General features: G+C 45.8%; 1 protein-coding gene across 5 annotated transcripts in view; it reads right to left on the bottom strand.

The window, feature by feature from the left end:
• The window catches only part of CREBBP (CREB binding lysine acetyltransferase), a 123,044-nt gene that overhangs the window by 49,412 nt on the left and 56,479 nt on the right, over positions 1 to 17,153 (bottom strand). For all 5 annotated transcript variants that reach the window (XM_045784439.2, XM_087871016.1, XM_087871018.1 and 2 more), the window contains 2 exons: positions 2,806 to 3,046; positions 1,353 to 1,466 (listed from right to left, as the gene is read on the bottom strand). In XM_045784439.2, the coding sequence (XP_045640395.2) occupies positions 1,353 to 1,466; positions 2,806 to 3,046 (355 nt within the window). The remainder of the gene's footprint in view (positions 1 to 1,352; positions 1,467 to 2,805; positions 3,047 to 17,153) is intronic.

The following is a 17,153-nucleotide window of genomic DNA, read 5'->3' as shown; positions in this document are numbered from 1 at the left end:
GCTGTCCCAAATACGTGGTGGTTCTGAAAGCCCTAGATCCCTAGAACTTCACTTCATGTAAGAGAGGTCCTGGAAAACCATGTATTAATTCCAGTTGTGGTCAAAGAAAAATTTAGCTGATTTAGGAAAGTGCCTTTTTAAAGGAAACTTAGCGTGAGTCCTTCTGCAGGGAGGGAAGACGACGGGCCCATAAGTGGCCGGCCACTCGGGAGGGACGCCCCCGGCGTCACTGGTGCAGCAGCCACGGCACTCTTAGGAACAGCGTGCCTTCCACCGTGCCCCGTGCCCCAAGGAGACGAACAGAGAGACAGCTGCACAGGCTCTCCAGGCAGCAGTGGGGTCTCGAGGCAGATGATCAAGAAGGATGAGAGCGATGAACACGCAACTACAAACAAGATGGCACAGACGAGATGGAGGATGAGCAAGACTGTGGTGCTGGAGGCCGCGGGGAGCAGCTCCAGCCAGAGGGGTGGCATCGCACCAGAAGGCACGTCCTATGTGTCCAAACTGAGGGACACACCTAAAGACCACAGTTTTACCTCTGAAGTGACAGGAAAGGACTTAAAACTGGAAGAGATGCTCATCCTTTCCCTGCTCTGATGCCTAGAGAGGGCAGGGATCCCCCAGGCAGCCACACTCCGGCCTCCTGAGCCGGGGCCTCGGCTCCGCTGACCAGCTAAGGGCTACACAGATGGCTCGAAAGACAACAAAATGATGGGAATGGTCAGGATGCAGCCAGTCCTGGGGCAGAGACTCTCAATCTGTGCTGAATAAATAGTTAGTTACACAAACAGGTCTGGGAACTGCCTCTGCACGGAGGAGGGCAAACCTCCCAAGTGTCTACATGTGGCACTTTGTACTGCCCCTGCCTGCCTGACTCTTCCATAACACAGCCCTCTCCAAACTTACTTTAGGATAAGGCGTTTCAATTCCAAAGTAAGTGTCCCCTCTATTTCCCCGCCCCCTTGGAAGTCACTGCCATTATAGTGATGCGACATTCAAACCTCAAGATACTGAGTGTCTGTCAAGACATAGGAAGCCTCGTCACGTCTGCTCTGTGGTCACAGCAACCCTCCTCTGCACTGCTCCGCTGCTGCCAATTCTGGTGTGTGTGTGTGCAGGGGTGGGGACGAGATCCCGGAGAGGCCCTGGGCCCTGTGCACACTGAGAATCCGTCTCTGGCTAAGCTCAGCTTCCCCCTGGTGTCGCAGTGCAGCTCCGCCTCCGTGTCTCTGCTCGCCTCTAGACCTTGTGCTCGTGATCTCTGCCCTGCTTCCTACCTTCTCTCCCACACTCTCTTTCCAAGTAGCTGTTCTCACCTCCGAGCTTCTCTACCCCCAATGCTCACTTACTTTGTTGGTTTCGCTTGTCACTGGCATTTTTCAAAGGGAGGCAAACAGGACAGTCATGTCGTGTGCAGTTCTTCCAATGAGAGATGATTTGTCGTGAAGATGCACAATGGGCAACTATGACCAGAAAAACAACGAGATGTTATTTTTCTATCCAGATCGTCACACTTTCAATTATACCTAAATTATAATGCCAGATTCCATAAGAAAATGGTAACACGTGTAACCATAACACAGTACAGGCAGTCCTCAACTTACAAACAGGATGTTTTCCAAAACGTTTGTAAGTCGACTGTTGAGAATTCTAAACACAAATTTCCCACAGAAGCAATGTCATGGATGATGGTGATTAAGGCTCGGCCCACAAAACAAAAACAAAACAAAAACTATCTGACTTGCAATACTGAACAAGTGGAATGAAAGTTAGGACAAATAATAATTATGTCATGTCACTAGTGAAAATAAAAATTCTACATTATGTTGAAGGATGAAACCATCTTAACACTATAGTTCAAGAAATACATACAGAGAAGCAAATGAGAGGTCTGGGGAGATTTTAAATGGGACGCCGGGCACTTTTCTAAGTACATGAGAGGGTGACTCAACCTAGCGGTTACTCTGAGCCTTCATTGTCACTCCATACTGAGGCACTGTGATTTCTTTCTAAAGGTCTAGCATGACTCTCTTCTGCTTCTCCATCAGGATCACGGTTATGCTGGGGTAAAGGTCACAAAGGGAGAGAGAGGGAGGTCAGGGAGAGATTCCCCCCCAAGGTCTAGGAGCACAAGTAAGAAGAGAAAGAAGGAGGATAAAGATGAAAGAAAGTATAGTTGTTAGTAAGAAACACTTTCTTCTGCAGACTTGAGGTGTCCGCCAGAGAAGAGGGGGAAGGGAGCACATGATGCGCCTGATTCACCCCCTTCTCAAGAAGGAAGGAAGGTGGTGGCAGGGATGGTACGGTGCACACAGCTTCCCGTGTCACGGACTGTGGCCGATGACAAGGTCGCTGGTATCCTGACCAGCCTCAAGATGAAAGGGTGGAGGAGCAAGGCGGGAGCCCCGGCAGTCAGAACATGTGAGACAGCTGCAAGACAGATGCTCTAGGTTTGGGGAGGGGTGTGCGCACACGCGCCTGTGCCATTCTGCCCAAAGGAAAACCGTGCTCTAGACATTTATGATAAAGACAGTGCTCAAGAAGTGACAAATGTCTTCCGTGACAGAGGAAGGAGGAAGAGAACAAAGGCAGGGCACAGCCTCATCCAGCAGAAGCTCAGAGAATATCAGGAAACCAAACCACCTTTTTCCTGAGCAGGTTAAGCATGCCAGTGGCCTGTGCCTGGTTGCTGTGTCAACATCGAGGTTGCAGGAACCTTACTAACAAGAGAACTCCCGAGGAATACCGAAGACACATTTCATCCTAAGCTACGCCACCAGGATTTCAGAAAACGGCACTTACCTTGACAGGCTTTCCCAGCCTGACAGTGTGTCATGTGATTCAAAACATTTTTCATGGTTCGACAATGTGGGAGAGAGCAGGCCCGAACCTCTCCATTCGCTTGTTCTCGTCTCTGACACTTATGAGCGTGAAGCAGGAGGACCAGCTGCTGCTGTATCAGTTTGCGCTTCTCCGGATCTGCAGTGGGGCCCGCGGCTATCGCCTGTGTGGGGACAATTCCCACCGAAGTCTGCATCTGAGACTAAAATAAAACAAATTAATAAAAATATTTTAATACTCTTTCAGAGGTCTAATTCACATTCATTATTTTTCAAGCTACCGTGAAAGCTGACGGGTAATACTGGCCACAGAGAGAAGGCAGCTGGTATGGTTCTCTTTAATTCATCAGCAATTTTAAGAAAGATGCAGAAACACAGAAACAATCCAACTCAGAAGGCTGATTAAAATTCACTTATGTGTGAGGATCTCGGAGAAGAAAATGACGCTTATTATTCCTCAACTGTCGTGACCAAACCCCACTTACTCTACAACATAGCCAAGTGCAGGAAGCGCTGAGAGCTGTCTTAGCTTGAACCACAGAAACTCCTGTTTCCGCGAGGCCCACACGGCCACATGCTGGCAACTTCATATGGTGCAACCTGATTAAGACGACTACCGAGGCCTGACCGATCACAACCCACTGCAAATACCCAGTGCATCTGAAACTGGGGCCACACACACAGCGGAGTCCACCGTCTCACGACCAGGACAGCGCTTGCTTCGCTCCCGACCTCTCCTCAAAGAATAAAGTGACATACATCCGTAAGACGATGCTTCCATACAGCCGTTAATGCGCGGGAAATGCTCTGCCTTCTATTAAAATTTCAACTCAGATATCTGACAATTTTTTCAAAAAGTATTCCATGATCTGCTAAGGTACAGAGATAGAATTTAACTGCTCTCATCCTTTCAAACTAACAAGCAAGGCCGACCACACCTCCTGACAGCAAAGAGAATGGGAAAGGTGACCTGTGGAGTCTTCTTATTCTTTACAGACTGCCAACGTCCTTCAAAAACTTACCAAAGAAACTTACGAAGTGAGAGGAATGTGACATTCCTAATGTGCAACAACAGAATCCACAGCGCAGGGGTTCCTAACCCTGTCTCATGCTCTGACCCCACAGCTCCCAGCTCCACCTCACAGCACTGACTGCCTCCCCCAAAGTACACCACCTCTCTGACTTTTCATATGAAGCATCAAAACTACCTACCTGCAATTAGGAGAAAAAAAACCTATACAAATATTTATTAACGAATCAAAGCTCATTTTTAAAAAGTTACAGAGTTTTGTTGTGGTTTTATCTTTATGAGAACTCAGAAAATAAGTACGTAGAAAAGCTGCAAGGCCTCCTCAGGAGCACGACTCCGGGAAGCCTAACCAGGGTGCAAGGCAAAAGAAAATTCCAAGCTGCGGGGCAGAGCACGCTGAGAAGCACTAACTCCCAGGAGAAGAGAACCCCTCCCTCCTTACATTGATGTTTCCCCATGTAAAAGTAGGGTAAGCATGCTGCAGAAAATCTGAAAAGCAACAGAGCTATGAATGAAATAACACCTGAAATCCCAACATCCAGAAGTCCACTCTTAAAGGGCTGACAGGTTTTCCTTCTTGCAGTCTTTTCTTCTACATACATGCATACGTATGAACCACAATCAACAGTCTTCTATCACGTACTCACTCAGACACATACGACTTGGTGTTTACTCCAGGCTCTGTCCCGTATCATTAAGTTGTTTCATACAATATGACAGCATGATTTGTAATGAGCACATGGCTATACATTCATTTATCCAATCTCCCATTGCTCAACATGAACTACACTCCCCGCCCCCTTCTCTTGCAACTTAAAATACAGCTTTTACAAGCAGCCTTTGACTATGCCCCCAGCAGCATTCACTACCAATATTCAAAGTCCCCTCCTTGATTGGGGTATTCCCACAGACAGAAAGTCCAATCAGAAATCCACAGGAATGGAGAAATGGAAGAGGACCCTTGTTCAGGCTTCTCTCTGTTGCATTTACAAAAATATTAAATGTACAGAAACGTAGACAGGAAAGGATACCATTACCACACCTAACAAAGTGAACAATTCCTTAATATTCATTAATACTTATTAATGCAAATTTCTCTAGTTGTCCAAAAAGTGTCTTTTAGAGTTGGTCTGCAGAAACAGGACCCAATTAAGGCCCACGCCCCACATTTGGTGGTTGTTTTTAAGGTTCATGTATTACTTCCCTCCCCCTTTATTTTTTCATGATGCTGACTTGTTGAAGAGACCAGGCCAGCTGTCCTATTTCTTAAAATACAGAAATGCAACATACAAAAATATAAATCATGAAAAAGTCAGCTGAAACGCCTAAACTCACAATTAAATTATAAACTTACTGCTTTTAGGTTACTAAAGATTAACACACTGATTCTCATTTGGGATGTTCTTAATAGCACTTTTTCAACTATACTGACTGTAATTTGAAAGTTCAACATGTCAAAAGAGCACAGTTTTGGAAAGTCCAAGGCACACGTTTAACAGTAGATGCTTAATGAGCTCCACACATGGTAAACGTGTGTCTCGGGCAAAAGAGGACAGAAGACGCGCCTTGGGTACTTGTGTTTGGCCCGCCCGATGACTCTATAGGCCTGTACGGGGCCAGTCCACTTGGCAAGGTGCTGACAAAGGCAGGGCAGAGTCAAGTGCCTCTGCTCTCAGACTGGGAGCTGGTGAGACGAAGGGGCTGCATGAACTGCAAGTGTCCCGAAATCCATCAGAAACACCCTTCACATGCTACCAACTCCTCTGTTAGGGGCTCACCGCCCAGGCGGGCCTGAGAACGGATGAAAATGTTCAGACAAGAACCTCCCTTTAAACAAAACAAAACAAAAACCCTGCCATGTTGTAAATCTGCCCAAAAGAAACGTATACATTTTATTCAATAGCCAAGAAAATTCTAAAAACTGGTAAGAAGAACAGGGAAACCTATTCTGCCAGATACTAAAACTATAAAGCGATAGACTTCTTCATTTGTAAGTCTGGAAAAAGACACATGTATACACGAAATTAGTGTATCATAAGGTGGTTCTCAAACTGGAGAGTGGCAGCAGCAATATGCGATCCTTAAATCACCGTAAATATAAATTCCAGGTGAACTGAAGTGAATAAACACAGGTTAAAGTTGATAAAAGTACTAAAAAAAATAAAGACTATTTTTAGAATAAAGGTAAAACAACATAAAGAGTAAAGTTTAAAAAGTAAAAAAACTGAGGAAAAAAATTGTGGTTTTTGAGAAGTAGAAACAGTCAAAAGACAGGACCTCTTTTTTTTTTTAAGATTTTATTTATTTATTTGGCAGAGAGACAGAGAGACAGCGAGAGAGGGAACACAAGCAGGGGGAGTGGGAGACGGAAAAGCAGGCTCCCCACTGAGCAGGGAGCCCGATGCAGGGCTCGATCCCAGGACCCTGGGATCACGATGTGAGCCAAAGGCAGATGCTTAACAGCTGAGCCACCCAGGCGCCCCAGAAAGAGCTCTTAAGAGGAACACAACAACAACAAATGCCACTACTCCACTAAAGAGTGTGTGTGTGTGTGTGTGGGGGAGACGTGCAGACACCTCAACAAAGGAAATACAAGGACATGACAAACATAAAACACGTTCCACGCCTCGGTGACAGAAGCGCTTGACGGAGGGAAGAGGCATCTAAACTACTGGTGGCGAAGAGGGAAGGACTGGACACTCACCCACAGAAGCACGAATGTGGACTCCTCGCTCACACCAAACCCAAACAGTAACTCAGAACAAACCGAGGACCTAACAGTGGCACTGAACTGTGGACTCAGAAAAATCACAGGAGTAAATTTTCATGACACTGGACTGAAAGGAGTTCTTAGATATGTCAGCAAAAGCACAAACAACAGCAACAACAAAGAGAAGTTGGACCTCATTAAAATTAGAAACTTTGCTTCAAAGGACACGACTGAGAAAGTGAGGGACAACTCAAAGAATGGGAGAAAATATTTACAAATCATAGATGTGATAGGTGCTTGCATCTAAAACATACAAAGAACTCTTACAACTCAATGATAAAAAGACAACCTAATTTAAAAATGGGCAAAATATCTGAATATTTTCCCAAAGAAGACACACAAATGGTCAATAAACACACGAAAAGCTGCTCAACACCATTAGCTATCAGGAAACACCAATCAGAGCCACAATGAGACGCTGCTTCACCCCAGCAGGACAGCCACAATTAACAACCACGGGCACAGAACATGCTGACGAGCGTGTGCAAAGGTACACCAACGTCAAATGGAGCAGCCACCCTGGAAAACAGTCTTAAACCTAGAGTCACCATAAGCCCCAGCAACTCCCTCCTAAGTATCTACTCAAAAGAAGTGAAAACTATGTTCACACAAATGTTTGTAGCAGCATTCTTCCTAGCAGCCAAAAAGCGGAAACAACTCAGATGCCCATTAAGGGAGGAATGGAAAACAGAATGCAATGGATCCACAATGGAATACTATGCAGCCACGGAAAGCAAGCACTGCCACGTGCTGCATCAAGAACTCTGCAAACATTATGCTCAGTTCAAACAGACGTCACAAAAGAGCACACACTGTGTAATTCCATTTCCTTGAAATGTCCAGAATAGGTCATTTCGCAGGGGTAGAAAATACATCACTGGTTGCTTCTGGCTGGGGATTCACGGAAAATGGGGAGTAACTGCAAATGGTACAGGGTTTCTTTTCAGGGTAACAAACTGTTCTAAAATTGACTGCGGTGAGGGACGCCTGGGTGGCGCAGCTGGTTAAGAGCCTGACTCTTGGTTTTGGCTCAGGTCATGATCTCAGGGTCCTGGGATCAAGACCCTCACTGGGCTCTGCCCTCAGCATGGAGTTTGCTTGAGGATTCTCTCTCCCTCTGTCTCTCCCACTTGTGCTCTCTCTCGCGCTCTAAAATAAATAAATAAATCTTTAAAATTGATTGCGGTGACAGCTGAACAATAGAATCAATCACTGAATTATGCACTTTAAAGTCAGGAATTATATGGTATGAGTTATGTCTTAATAAAATGGTTTGTTTTTTTTAAAAGTGTATCTCACTAACCACCAAAGAAAGAAAGAAAGAAAGAAAGAAAGAAAGAAAGAAAGAAAGAAAGAAAGAAAGAAAGAAAGAAAAAAGAAATTAAAATAAAAAGGGGGCGCCTGGGTAGCGCAGTCGTTAAAGCGTCTGCCTTCGGCTCAGGGCGTGATCCCGGCGTTGTGGGATCGAGTCCCACATCGGGCTCCTCCGCTATGAGCCTGCTTCTTCCTCTCCCACTCCCCCTGCTGTGTTCCCTCTCTCGCTGGCTGTCTCTCTGTCACATAAATAAATAAAAAATCTTAAAAAAAAATAAAATAAAATAAAATAAAAAGGCATTTTCTATCTATCAGTGTGAACCAAAATATAATAATAACTAGTATTGATGAGGCTGTAGGCAATTTTCAGGTGTTCTGGTGATAATAGAATTTACTGTAACTTTGGAAAGCAACATGTATCAAAAAGAAAAATGTGCATTTTTTTGGTCTTGTAGTTCCACTTCTTTTAACTTCTCATTAGGGAGGTAAGAAACTCGGCTAGCAAAGACAGGCACCACACCTTGATTAAATTACTGAAAACCAGAACACCCCTAAATCCTACAGAAGGTAGGTAGACTAATTGTTGGCTACAGACCTAGTGAAAAAATATGCAGCCATGAAAAATAAGGCAGACCTCAACTGACCCTAGTCAAAAAGCCAAGCCCGGCCCAAATCCCTGACCACCCCCCCCCCAGCAAAACTGTGAGGTGTAATAAAATGATTGTTACATGAGGATGATAATAATAATAATAATAATAATAATAATAATAATAAACCTTTATGCTTTCACAAAAAAGCAGTCTATATAACACGTTAAGGTAAAAAAGGAAGTTAAAAAAATAATACCATGAAATCATTCAGTTTTTCCTTAATAACTTTATATATTTGTACCCGGTTCTTTAAAAAATCTTGTTACAATGATCTGGTGGCTATTCCTGGGCAGGGGTGAGATCCTGCTTATAACCACGTATTGTTTGAATGTTTTACAACAAGTGTCTACCATTTTTAGAATCAGAAAACATTCTACTTTGGAGAAAAAAGAAATCAGAAGAATCAATAGGAAACACTTAAGAATTAATGTGCAAATTAAAACTGTAAAGCTCCCAGAAGGTAATTAAGATGAATATTTATTTTGTAATGCAAAGGTGGTTAAGGCATTCATCAAAAAAACCCAAAACCAACCAAACAAAACAAAAACAAAGCAGTGGCTCCTAACCAATCCCCAGTAAAACCCCTTCAAACTGATTCCCCATTCCTCCCTCCAGACTAGGATTTATGGAGCTGACACAGAGCCAGAAGCATTCTGCATTAACGAAGTTCCACAGGGGGTGTGTTTTATAGTTTTTTTAAGTGTTATACTTTTTTCCAGATTTTCCAAAATGAACATGTATGTACTTTCACAGTGAGAAGAAAACAAAACACCGAAAAGAAAAAAGGCACACAAGTGAGTCTGATGCAGTGCAGACCGGTCTGTAAAGGGAAAGTGCCAGAGGCCATAAGATAGAAGTGACATTTTCTCCATGACCAAAACTGCTGGAACAAATGCAAAGGCAATCAACAAACTAGGAAAAGATATTTGAAACACACAAGACAAAGCAAAGAGCCATGCAGGTATATAACTCCTTCTCCTCCCTTTGGCCAGTCTGTATTTCCCAAGTTCTTTGTGCAGGCTGTGTTCAGTGCCCAACAACCAACAGTTCATTTAATATCCAATCACCAAGGGAGGAACTAACTTGGGGCCAATCCCGAGGTACAACAGAAGTAACTGGGGCCCAGAAGGGTGCCCCATACTCAGAGGGCATGCTTGGCGGTGCTGGTGGGATGGGTGATCGGGAAGTCGAGCCACACCCTTAAACTCTCTGCAGCCTACCTTGACAGAGGGCTAACCACCTTGCTTTGTAAACTGTTGTAAGAGAACCTAACAGAAAAACTGGCAGAAGACAGGAACTAAGCCACTCAGGAAAGAAACGCATGTCTCTAGGGGTGCCTGGGTGGCTCAGTCGGTTAAACATCCAACTCCTGATCATGACCTCAGGGTCCTGGGATGGAGCACCACGTTGGGCTCCATGTGTAACCTGCTTAAGATTTTCTCCCTCTCCCCTACCCCTGTTCAAGCTCTCTCTCACTCTAAAATAAATAAATAAAATCTTCAAAAAAAAAAAAAAGTCTCCAAATCTAAGTACTTCAATTCTCATTAGTAATCAAAGAAATGCAAATCAACATAATGAAACACCATTCTCTCCTATCAAAGGACAGAGTGATAACCCCAGCCACGGGAGCACTGTTTAATACTGGAGACACGGTACACTGCTTTTTGTCCAAGGCAATATAATGGTATCCGTCAAAAGCCTTAAAATAGACATAATGTCCATTTCTGGAACTCAAATGAGCTCACATGCAATTCCTAATCACGGAAGGAGGAGGTTGGCGTGGTGCGAGAATCTCAATGGCTCCATCATGATTCTACCCTGTGTGTGCATATTCTGAGCCGTGAGTAACAGCAGGCGAACAAGTAGCTCACTGACCCAGCAGCTGCAGGGTCTATAGCCTGCTCGCCCCACTCCAGTCTTTGCTAGATTTGGCCACATGCTCTTTCACGTATCACTTGTCACAGTAACTTAATCATCGTTCATACCCCTATCCATCAAACAACCTTGAAAAGCAAGCCTTTAATATTCTGGTAATCCTTATTATTTAAGGCAATCTAATATGTACTTTTATTAGAATTGTTATTGTTACACAGGTTTGAATAAGCAGCACCAAACCCATTTCTATATATGCCCTGTATTCTATCCTAAGGATATAATCACAGATGTGTATAAAGAACACATATAATAAAATTCATCCTGGCATGCTTCCTAGAAAAAAGTTATTTTACATTAAGCATCCAAGAAAAGGCTATAATGTCTGCAAAGACTAGTGCAAACAGTATACAGCAGGAACTGACCAGGTGGGACAGGGGGTAGGACTAGGGGAGGGGTGGAGGGAGGCGGGGGCGGAGATGGTGAATGTGCTTCCTCTCTCTATGCAACTACTGCCTCAGGTCCACACGAAGCTGGGATTCTTGGAGATGGCCCTTCAGATTAGCCTGGCTCAAACGTTCCCCATCTCCAATGGGGTTCAGACCCATGCTCCTCTAGCATCCTCCCCCTGGCTCACCTGGAAACTTGACTTCTCCCCAACCTCCACTTAAACCAAAGCAAACGCCAGGTGGGACACAGGATGGCTCTGCAATATGTGCGTGTTCTGATTTCCCCAGAAGGACCCTAGAACAGCTGGGTACGCAAAGCTTTGGAGCCATAAAATAAGGAAAATGCTCATTAAGTGCACACAGCTATCAAACTAGGAAGAGGGAAGGATCACCTCTGAGATGATAAAGACCAACTGTAAGGAAAGGAACGTAGCTGTTTAGATAGCGCGAATAATGTTTCTTGTGTTCTCTTCTTTTTGCTTGGTGCTTATTGATTTTAAGAAATAAGATTAGCTTACAATTTAAGATTTAAATCCCATAAGACAATAACTTAAAATGAACAAGCTGGACAAGAATGATTTTTAAATAATCTTCCAAATAAGAAATGATTTCAGAACAGAAAACAAATGGTTACATCAAGGAAGAAAACATGACAGATCGGGGGGGGGGGGGAGGGCGGGGGCGGTGGCAGCAAAGGCCTGGGACTAACACGTGGACACACTCCCCATTATCTCCCCAGCCTCAAGCCTCAAGGTCACTCCTACCAAACTGGAGTTGGTCTGCCAAGGAGGGGCGAGGGATTACCTGCTTCTGCACAAATAAACCCTAAAAGATAGAATGTGCTGGATCTGTTCTGACGGCCAAGGTGACAGGCCACCAGACCAAGGGTCTCAATATCAGGCCCATTCACCAAATGACCACATCATGAGAATTACCAATTTACCAAAAAGTTTTACGAAATATCCTTCTTGAATATCATCAGCACACGTGAACACATTCTTCAGGAATACTTATCACAGTAAGTATTTGATAATTTGGCAAATTCCTCTTGTGACACATTGGTGTCTGGTGACGTGAGCCTCAGGGCCGTTTCAGGCGGCATGGAAAGGGAAGGGGAAATCGGCTTCTGGCACTTCAGATGCGGTGGCAGACGGTGCTGACTCCGGCACGAGCTACGACTGTCCCCACCCAGACCAAGCGTGCTCTCTACAGAGTTCTTCAAAGGGCCACCTCACCCCTCAGAAATGCCTGGTGAGGGGCGCCTGGATGGCACAGCGGTTAAGCGTCTGCCTTCAGCTCAGGGCGTGATCCTGGCGTTATGGGATCGAGCCCCACATCAGGCTCTTCCGCTATGAGCCTGCTTCTTCGTCTCCCACTCCCCCTTGCTTGTGTTCCCTCTCTCGCTGGCTGTCTCTATCTCTGTAAAATAAAAATAAATAAAATCTTAAAAAAAAAAAAAAAAGAGAAATGCCTGGTGAACTCCGGTTGCACTGGGGGCTGACAGGCAGGTGCAGTCAGTGGGGACACGGCCCAGCCTTAGACCTTCCTGCGGGCTCTCTACTCAATAGCAAGCGCGACCAGAGTGCCTCTGGAGATAATGAGAGCTGCTACCTAGAGGGGGTGGCTGAAGAAAGGGCTGTACTAATCAGACCCTGGAAAGAAAGTCAGATGACCCTGACTGAGTAATTGCAATCCCTATGCTATGTCTGATATCAAGGGACGTTGTTCATTTTTCTCGACTTATAGTTTCCTGGTATTTGCAAAGTATCCTATTTTGTGCTTAGGCTAGTTCCCAGCTGATATTTATTGCCAAAACAAAAGTTTAAACAGTAGCAAGAATTTACACAGCTACTGGTAAGAATTCTAAACTAAGTTATTCAAAGGCCCTGCATCCACATTCTCTGAGGGATCTTCAAGATACAGGTGAAAGAGTAAGATGAGAGAAGCAGATGTCAAGTCTTAAAAATACACAAACATTGAGGTTACTAGTAATGACACACACTTACTTCCTAGACTTTGCCCATGCTTCCCAGTTCAAGTACTGAGGCACCATTCCTAACTATGGAGTGAACTGAGCTGGTGTGACCGCTCCCTCGCTGTTCATTTCCCCAGAATGACAGGAGGGCTCTCCTCAGTCCTGGGGTGGAGGGAGTTAACTATCAACCGATCAGTGACTGTAAGTTCCTGCTGTGAAGTACAGGGAGCTAGTGTACTGGGTTATGGGAAGGGGAGCATCTCTGCAGGGAACCCCTGGGTTCACAAAGCTTCACCCTGCTTGGTCATTTCAAGTCTTGACCCCTCAGTGATCAGAAACTGGACACAGGAGACAGAAAATTATGAGAATAATACTAACGGGTTGGGAGAAGCCTTCTGAGGTACTAACGTGGACACAGAGACCAACAAAATCAGCCGCCTCGACAGCAGGACAGCTGGAGAGCAGGCTGCCAACACCATAATGGACAGAGGCTCTGGAAAATGGTCTTCTACATCTGAGTTGCCGGAGCAGCTTGTTTAAAAGTGCAGATTCCAATGTTAAAAGAAAGAACGATAAACCCACCTATTGGGTGATTCTCCTGAACTGCCTCAGAAGAAACTGAGTGGTTCCGAGAACGAAAAAACTGAATAGTGACCACAAAAGCAGAGATTCCCCACTCTCCTCCAAGAGAGTCTGACCAGGAAGAGTGGATGGGGTCCAGGAGCCAGTCACTCTGACACAGTGGGTCCACGGACACACCTTGAGAAACAGAGACAAAACCCTAAGATGCACAGAGGGCCTCGCACTGGCCATGGCTAATTGCCTGTCACCCCCATGCAGCTAACGGCACAGTCCCAGCTCCGTCGTTCTGGCAGGACAGAGAAGACAGTCTACAGCCCTCCCCTGCACGCACAGGCCTCCATGCTTTCCTCCCTTGGACAGACCTGGACCAGCAGTGATCTGGGGGCCTCACCTGAAGCTGCCACTTCAAACTCCTGTGAGATGGGGACCAATGTGAATCCCAACACATTCTCGTGAGCAATTTTAAATAAGCGGCACTCCCGATGTCCCACGTTACAACTTTAAGAATGGGGACATCTCCGTCACAGTTCTTAGTTTTTCTCAACAAACAAACAAAAGTGCCAAACCAAACAAGAACAACAACAAAACACCCCCACCCCAGAACTTCCTATTAGAAAGAAACCTGCAGGAGACTACTTCTGGGAGCCCCACAGGAGAGTCCATGGGAGAACCTGATGAGGAGGCCCCTCTGGTCACCAAACTTTCTCAGATTAGATAAACCTAAGATGTGTTCCACTTCTTAACAAGGCTCCTTTAAAAACCATCCTGTACCTCTGTAAAGGTCAGCAATGACCTGACAACTCCAGTCCCAAATGAGGTCTGATGTCCATCCCTCCTCCCCAGCTTTGTGTGTTAGGACTTTTCCAGATGAAAGGGGCAGACAGGACAGTATCACCAGGAATGAGGGGGCCTCCTCTTCCAGAGCACTGCCTGGGAACTATGTCTCCCCTCTCTGCTTCCTCACACGTCCTTGTGCACACCCCTCCTTCAAGATGGGCTACACGGACCTCAATTCCAGTCCACAGAAAGATCACCTAAACTCTCCCCCAACCAAAATGTGTTCCTGTTCTTTTGTCAGTAAAATTTAAATAATTAAAAAATCCTTCTATCCATGAAAGCTGTTCTGGAACACTATACAGTGAATATGTATGTTTAACTATTATGTCACTACTATTAATTCAAATTATGAACAAGTAAAATAGCATACATACTGTATTTTATTAGATCTAAATAAATCTTGATTACTTCTAAAACAAACCTGATTTCGGAGATACTACAATCTGAAAAAAAAAGTGCATCTTAGAATCATGAAACACAATAATATGGTGAAATTCCTAACAAACTTAAATAATCTGTAGAAAGTTAAGAAATTACAAACACGATGGCCAAACATAGAACTGTAATGAGATACATTTGAAAATTTAGGAAACTGTGCCAATTTGCTTTGGAATATCATCCTGAGAATCTGTGAGCCCTCAACAACGACCCCACCTGCACCAGGGGCCCGGAGGGCGCCCCCCCCCCGCCCGCCGAGCCCCCCAGCACATCCCAGAGGATGATGACGGCTGGGAACCCTGTGGGGGACAACAGAGCATATCCACAGGTCTCCGTGACCACTGACTTCAAAGAAGAAAGACCCTCCCGCAGACTGACCCACATGTTCCGGGCACACTCTTCTGCCCCCGCACCTGACTCGCCATCTCCTCCTGTTCAAATGTCCTCCTCCTCTCTCAGCTGCAGAGATATCCCATTACCCAGCTCCTCCACCACCTTGTCTCCCCTGCAGGGCTCTCTGACCCCCTGTATGCCCACCTGCTGGCCTGACGCCCCCACCTGGACATCTCACGAGCATCTCAAAAGGGACACACATGAAGCACAATTACAAACGCCCTCCCCTCTGTCACCTCGTCCTCACGCCTCTCCAGTCTGTCTCTCCCCCAGCTCTGTAAATGGTTCCCCCACCGACCAAGTCACCTTATGTGGTGGCCCCACACTTCTGTTCCTGTGGTAAACCTTGTCTGGTCTCCTGTCCCCTCCCTCCATGATCAAGTGCACCCTCTAGTCTAGACCACTGCAGTGCCCCTGCCACCCAAAGCCCTCCCTGAGCTGGCTCCTGCTGGGCCCCCAACACTCCTGTATGCCACTTTCCACTCCTTTGAGAGTCGCCTTTCCCGCTGGCTGCCCTCTGGTCCCTACACAAGCCAACGCTCTCCCAGTGTCCCCAGGTCTCTATGGCTCCTGCTCATCTTCTGACCTTGCCCTTACATGTCCCTCTTTGGTTTGGCCTAAGGAGGTCCCTGTGTCAACCTCACCCAGGGCCATGTGTATTTTGTGATTATTTGTCCTCCATCACCACCAACCAAATTTCATGAACGAGGGGTGAGCTCATTCACACCTGCATCCAGGGAGCACATGGGCCAGGAGAAGGTATTCGACAAATGGGGTGAATTAAAGGGATGGCCATATCCCCATCCTTTCTCAACACAACCTAGGGATGCCGGAATCCTCCAGAAACTAGGAGAAGAGAAAAGCAAGCAACCCATGACCAATGACTGAGTAGCTTAAAATCTCTCCATGAAGAGCACGACCAGGGCATCAGGTGATGCGGCACCAGAGCCCTGACCTATTTGGTACACCAGATCCAGTGGGGTTTTAAAAGATTATTCCCCAAAGGATGACCAAAAACACTGCAAATAAGATCAAGACTTCATATTCTTTTTTTCCCCCATTAAAGACACCCAGTTTTTGCTACCTTCTTTCCCTCACTGTGGAAAAAAAAAACCCATAGATCCCAAGGGGCCAAATATAATTTAGAAAATTTAAGGAAGACCACAAAACATGCTCAAGGAAGCGACATAAACAGGCTAGCATGCCCAGTGGACTCAGGGCTGCTAAAACATGATACCAGGCATTATTAAAAAGAGCTTTAGGCGTTGCAGACAGGAGCTACAGAGCCTTGAACAAATGAAAACCGCTAAGACCCTCAACTTCCTCGTCTGTAAAATAGGACACGTAGTAATGTCTTTTAAGAGGCTGTTATAAAAATAAACCGCAGGGCATGAGGACACTTAGATCGCAGGCAAACTGTGCACTGGCTGTCCCACGTCTCTGCCAGTCCCCTCTGGTTCTCATCCCAACAGCACCAAGGCTGCAACTGGGCCATACTTCCTCATAAACACACATGCTGGCAAAGTCGGCCCCATGCACTCCAGGTAAATGTCTGAGGACAGCACTCAAAGCCTTCCCTCCAAAGGCACCTACTGGGGATCTCTGTCAAAGTCCACGCACACCCCTGTGGGACAGTGGTGGCTAGGCCAACAGTACAGCTCTACAGACCAAACCACTTCCTCAGTTTACCCTGATATTCTGAGAAGGCTGTGGGGGGAGGAACGATTAAGAAAGAGTGTAGTCGGAAGGCAGAGGGAGAGAAAAAGATGGGGATGGAGAGAGCCAGAATGTCACGAACACAGACAGAGGACAGAATGCTAGTGTTCTTACCTGGGGCGACTGTGGGGAGAGAGGAAGGGCTGTGAGCATCTGGTGGGTGAGCGGCACGAGTCACAGGATGGCCCTCACAAAAGAGAAAGATCCAGCCCCAAATGTCAATAGTGCCGAGGGAGAAAGAAGCCCTGCCCCAGACCAAAGGGCTGTCCCCACCGTCCCCACCA

This window comes from Ursus americanus, chromosome 2 (genome assembly GCF_024610735.1).
Source record: "Ursus americanus isolate L20-20 chromosome 2, mUrsAme1.1.p, whole genome shotgun sequence".
In the NCBI taxonomy this organism is placed as follows: Eukaryota; Metazoa; Chordata; class Mammalia; order Carnivora; family Ursidae; genus Ursus; species Ursus americanus.
Note: the sequence above shows the minus strand (reverse complement) of the source record. Positions and strands in the feature narration are given on the sequence as shown.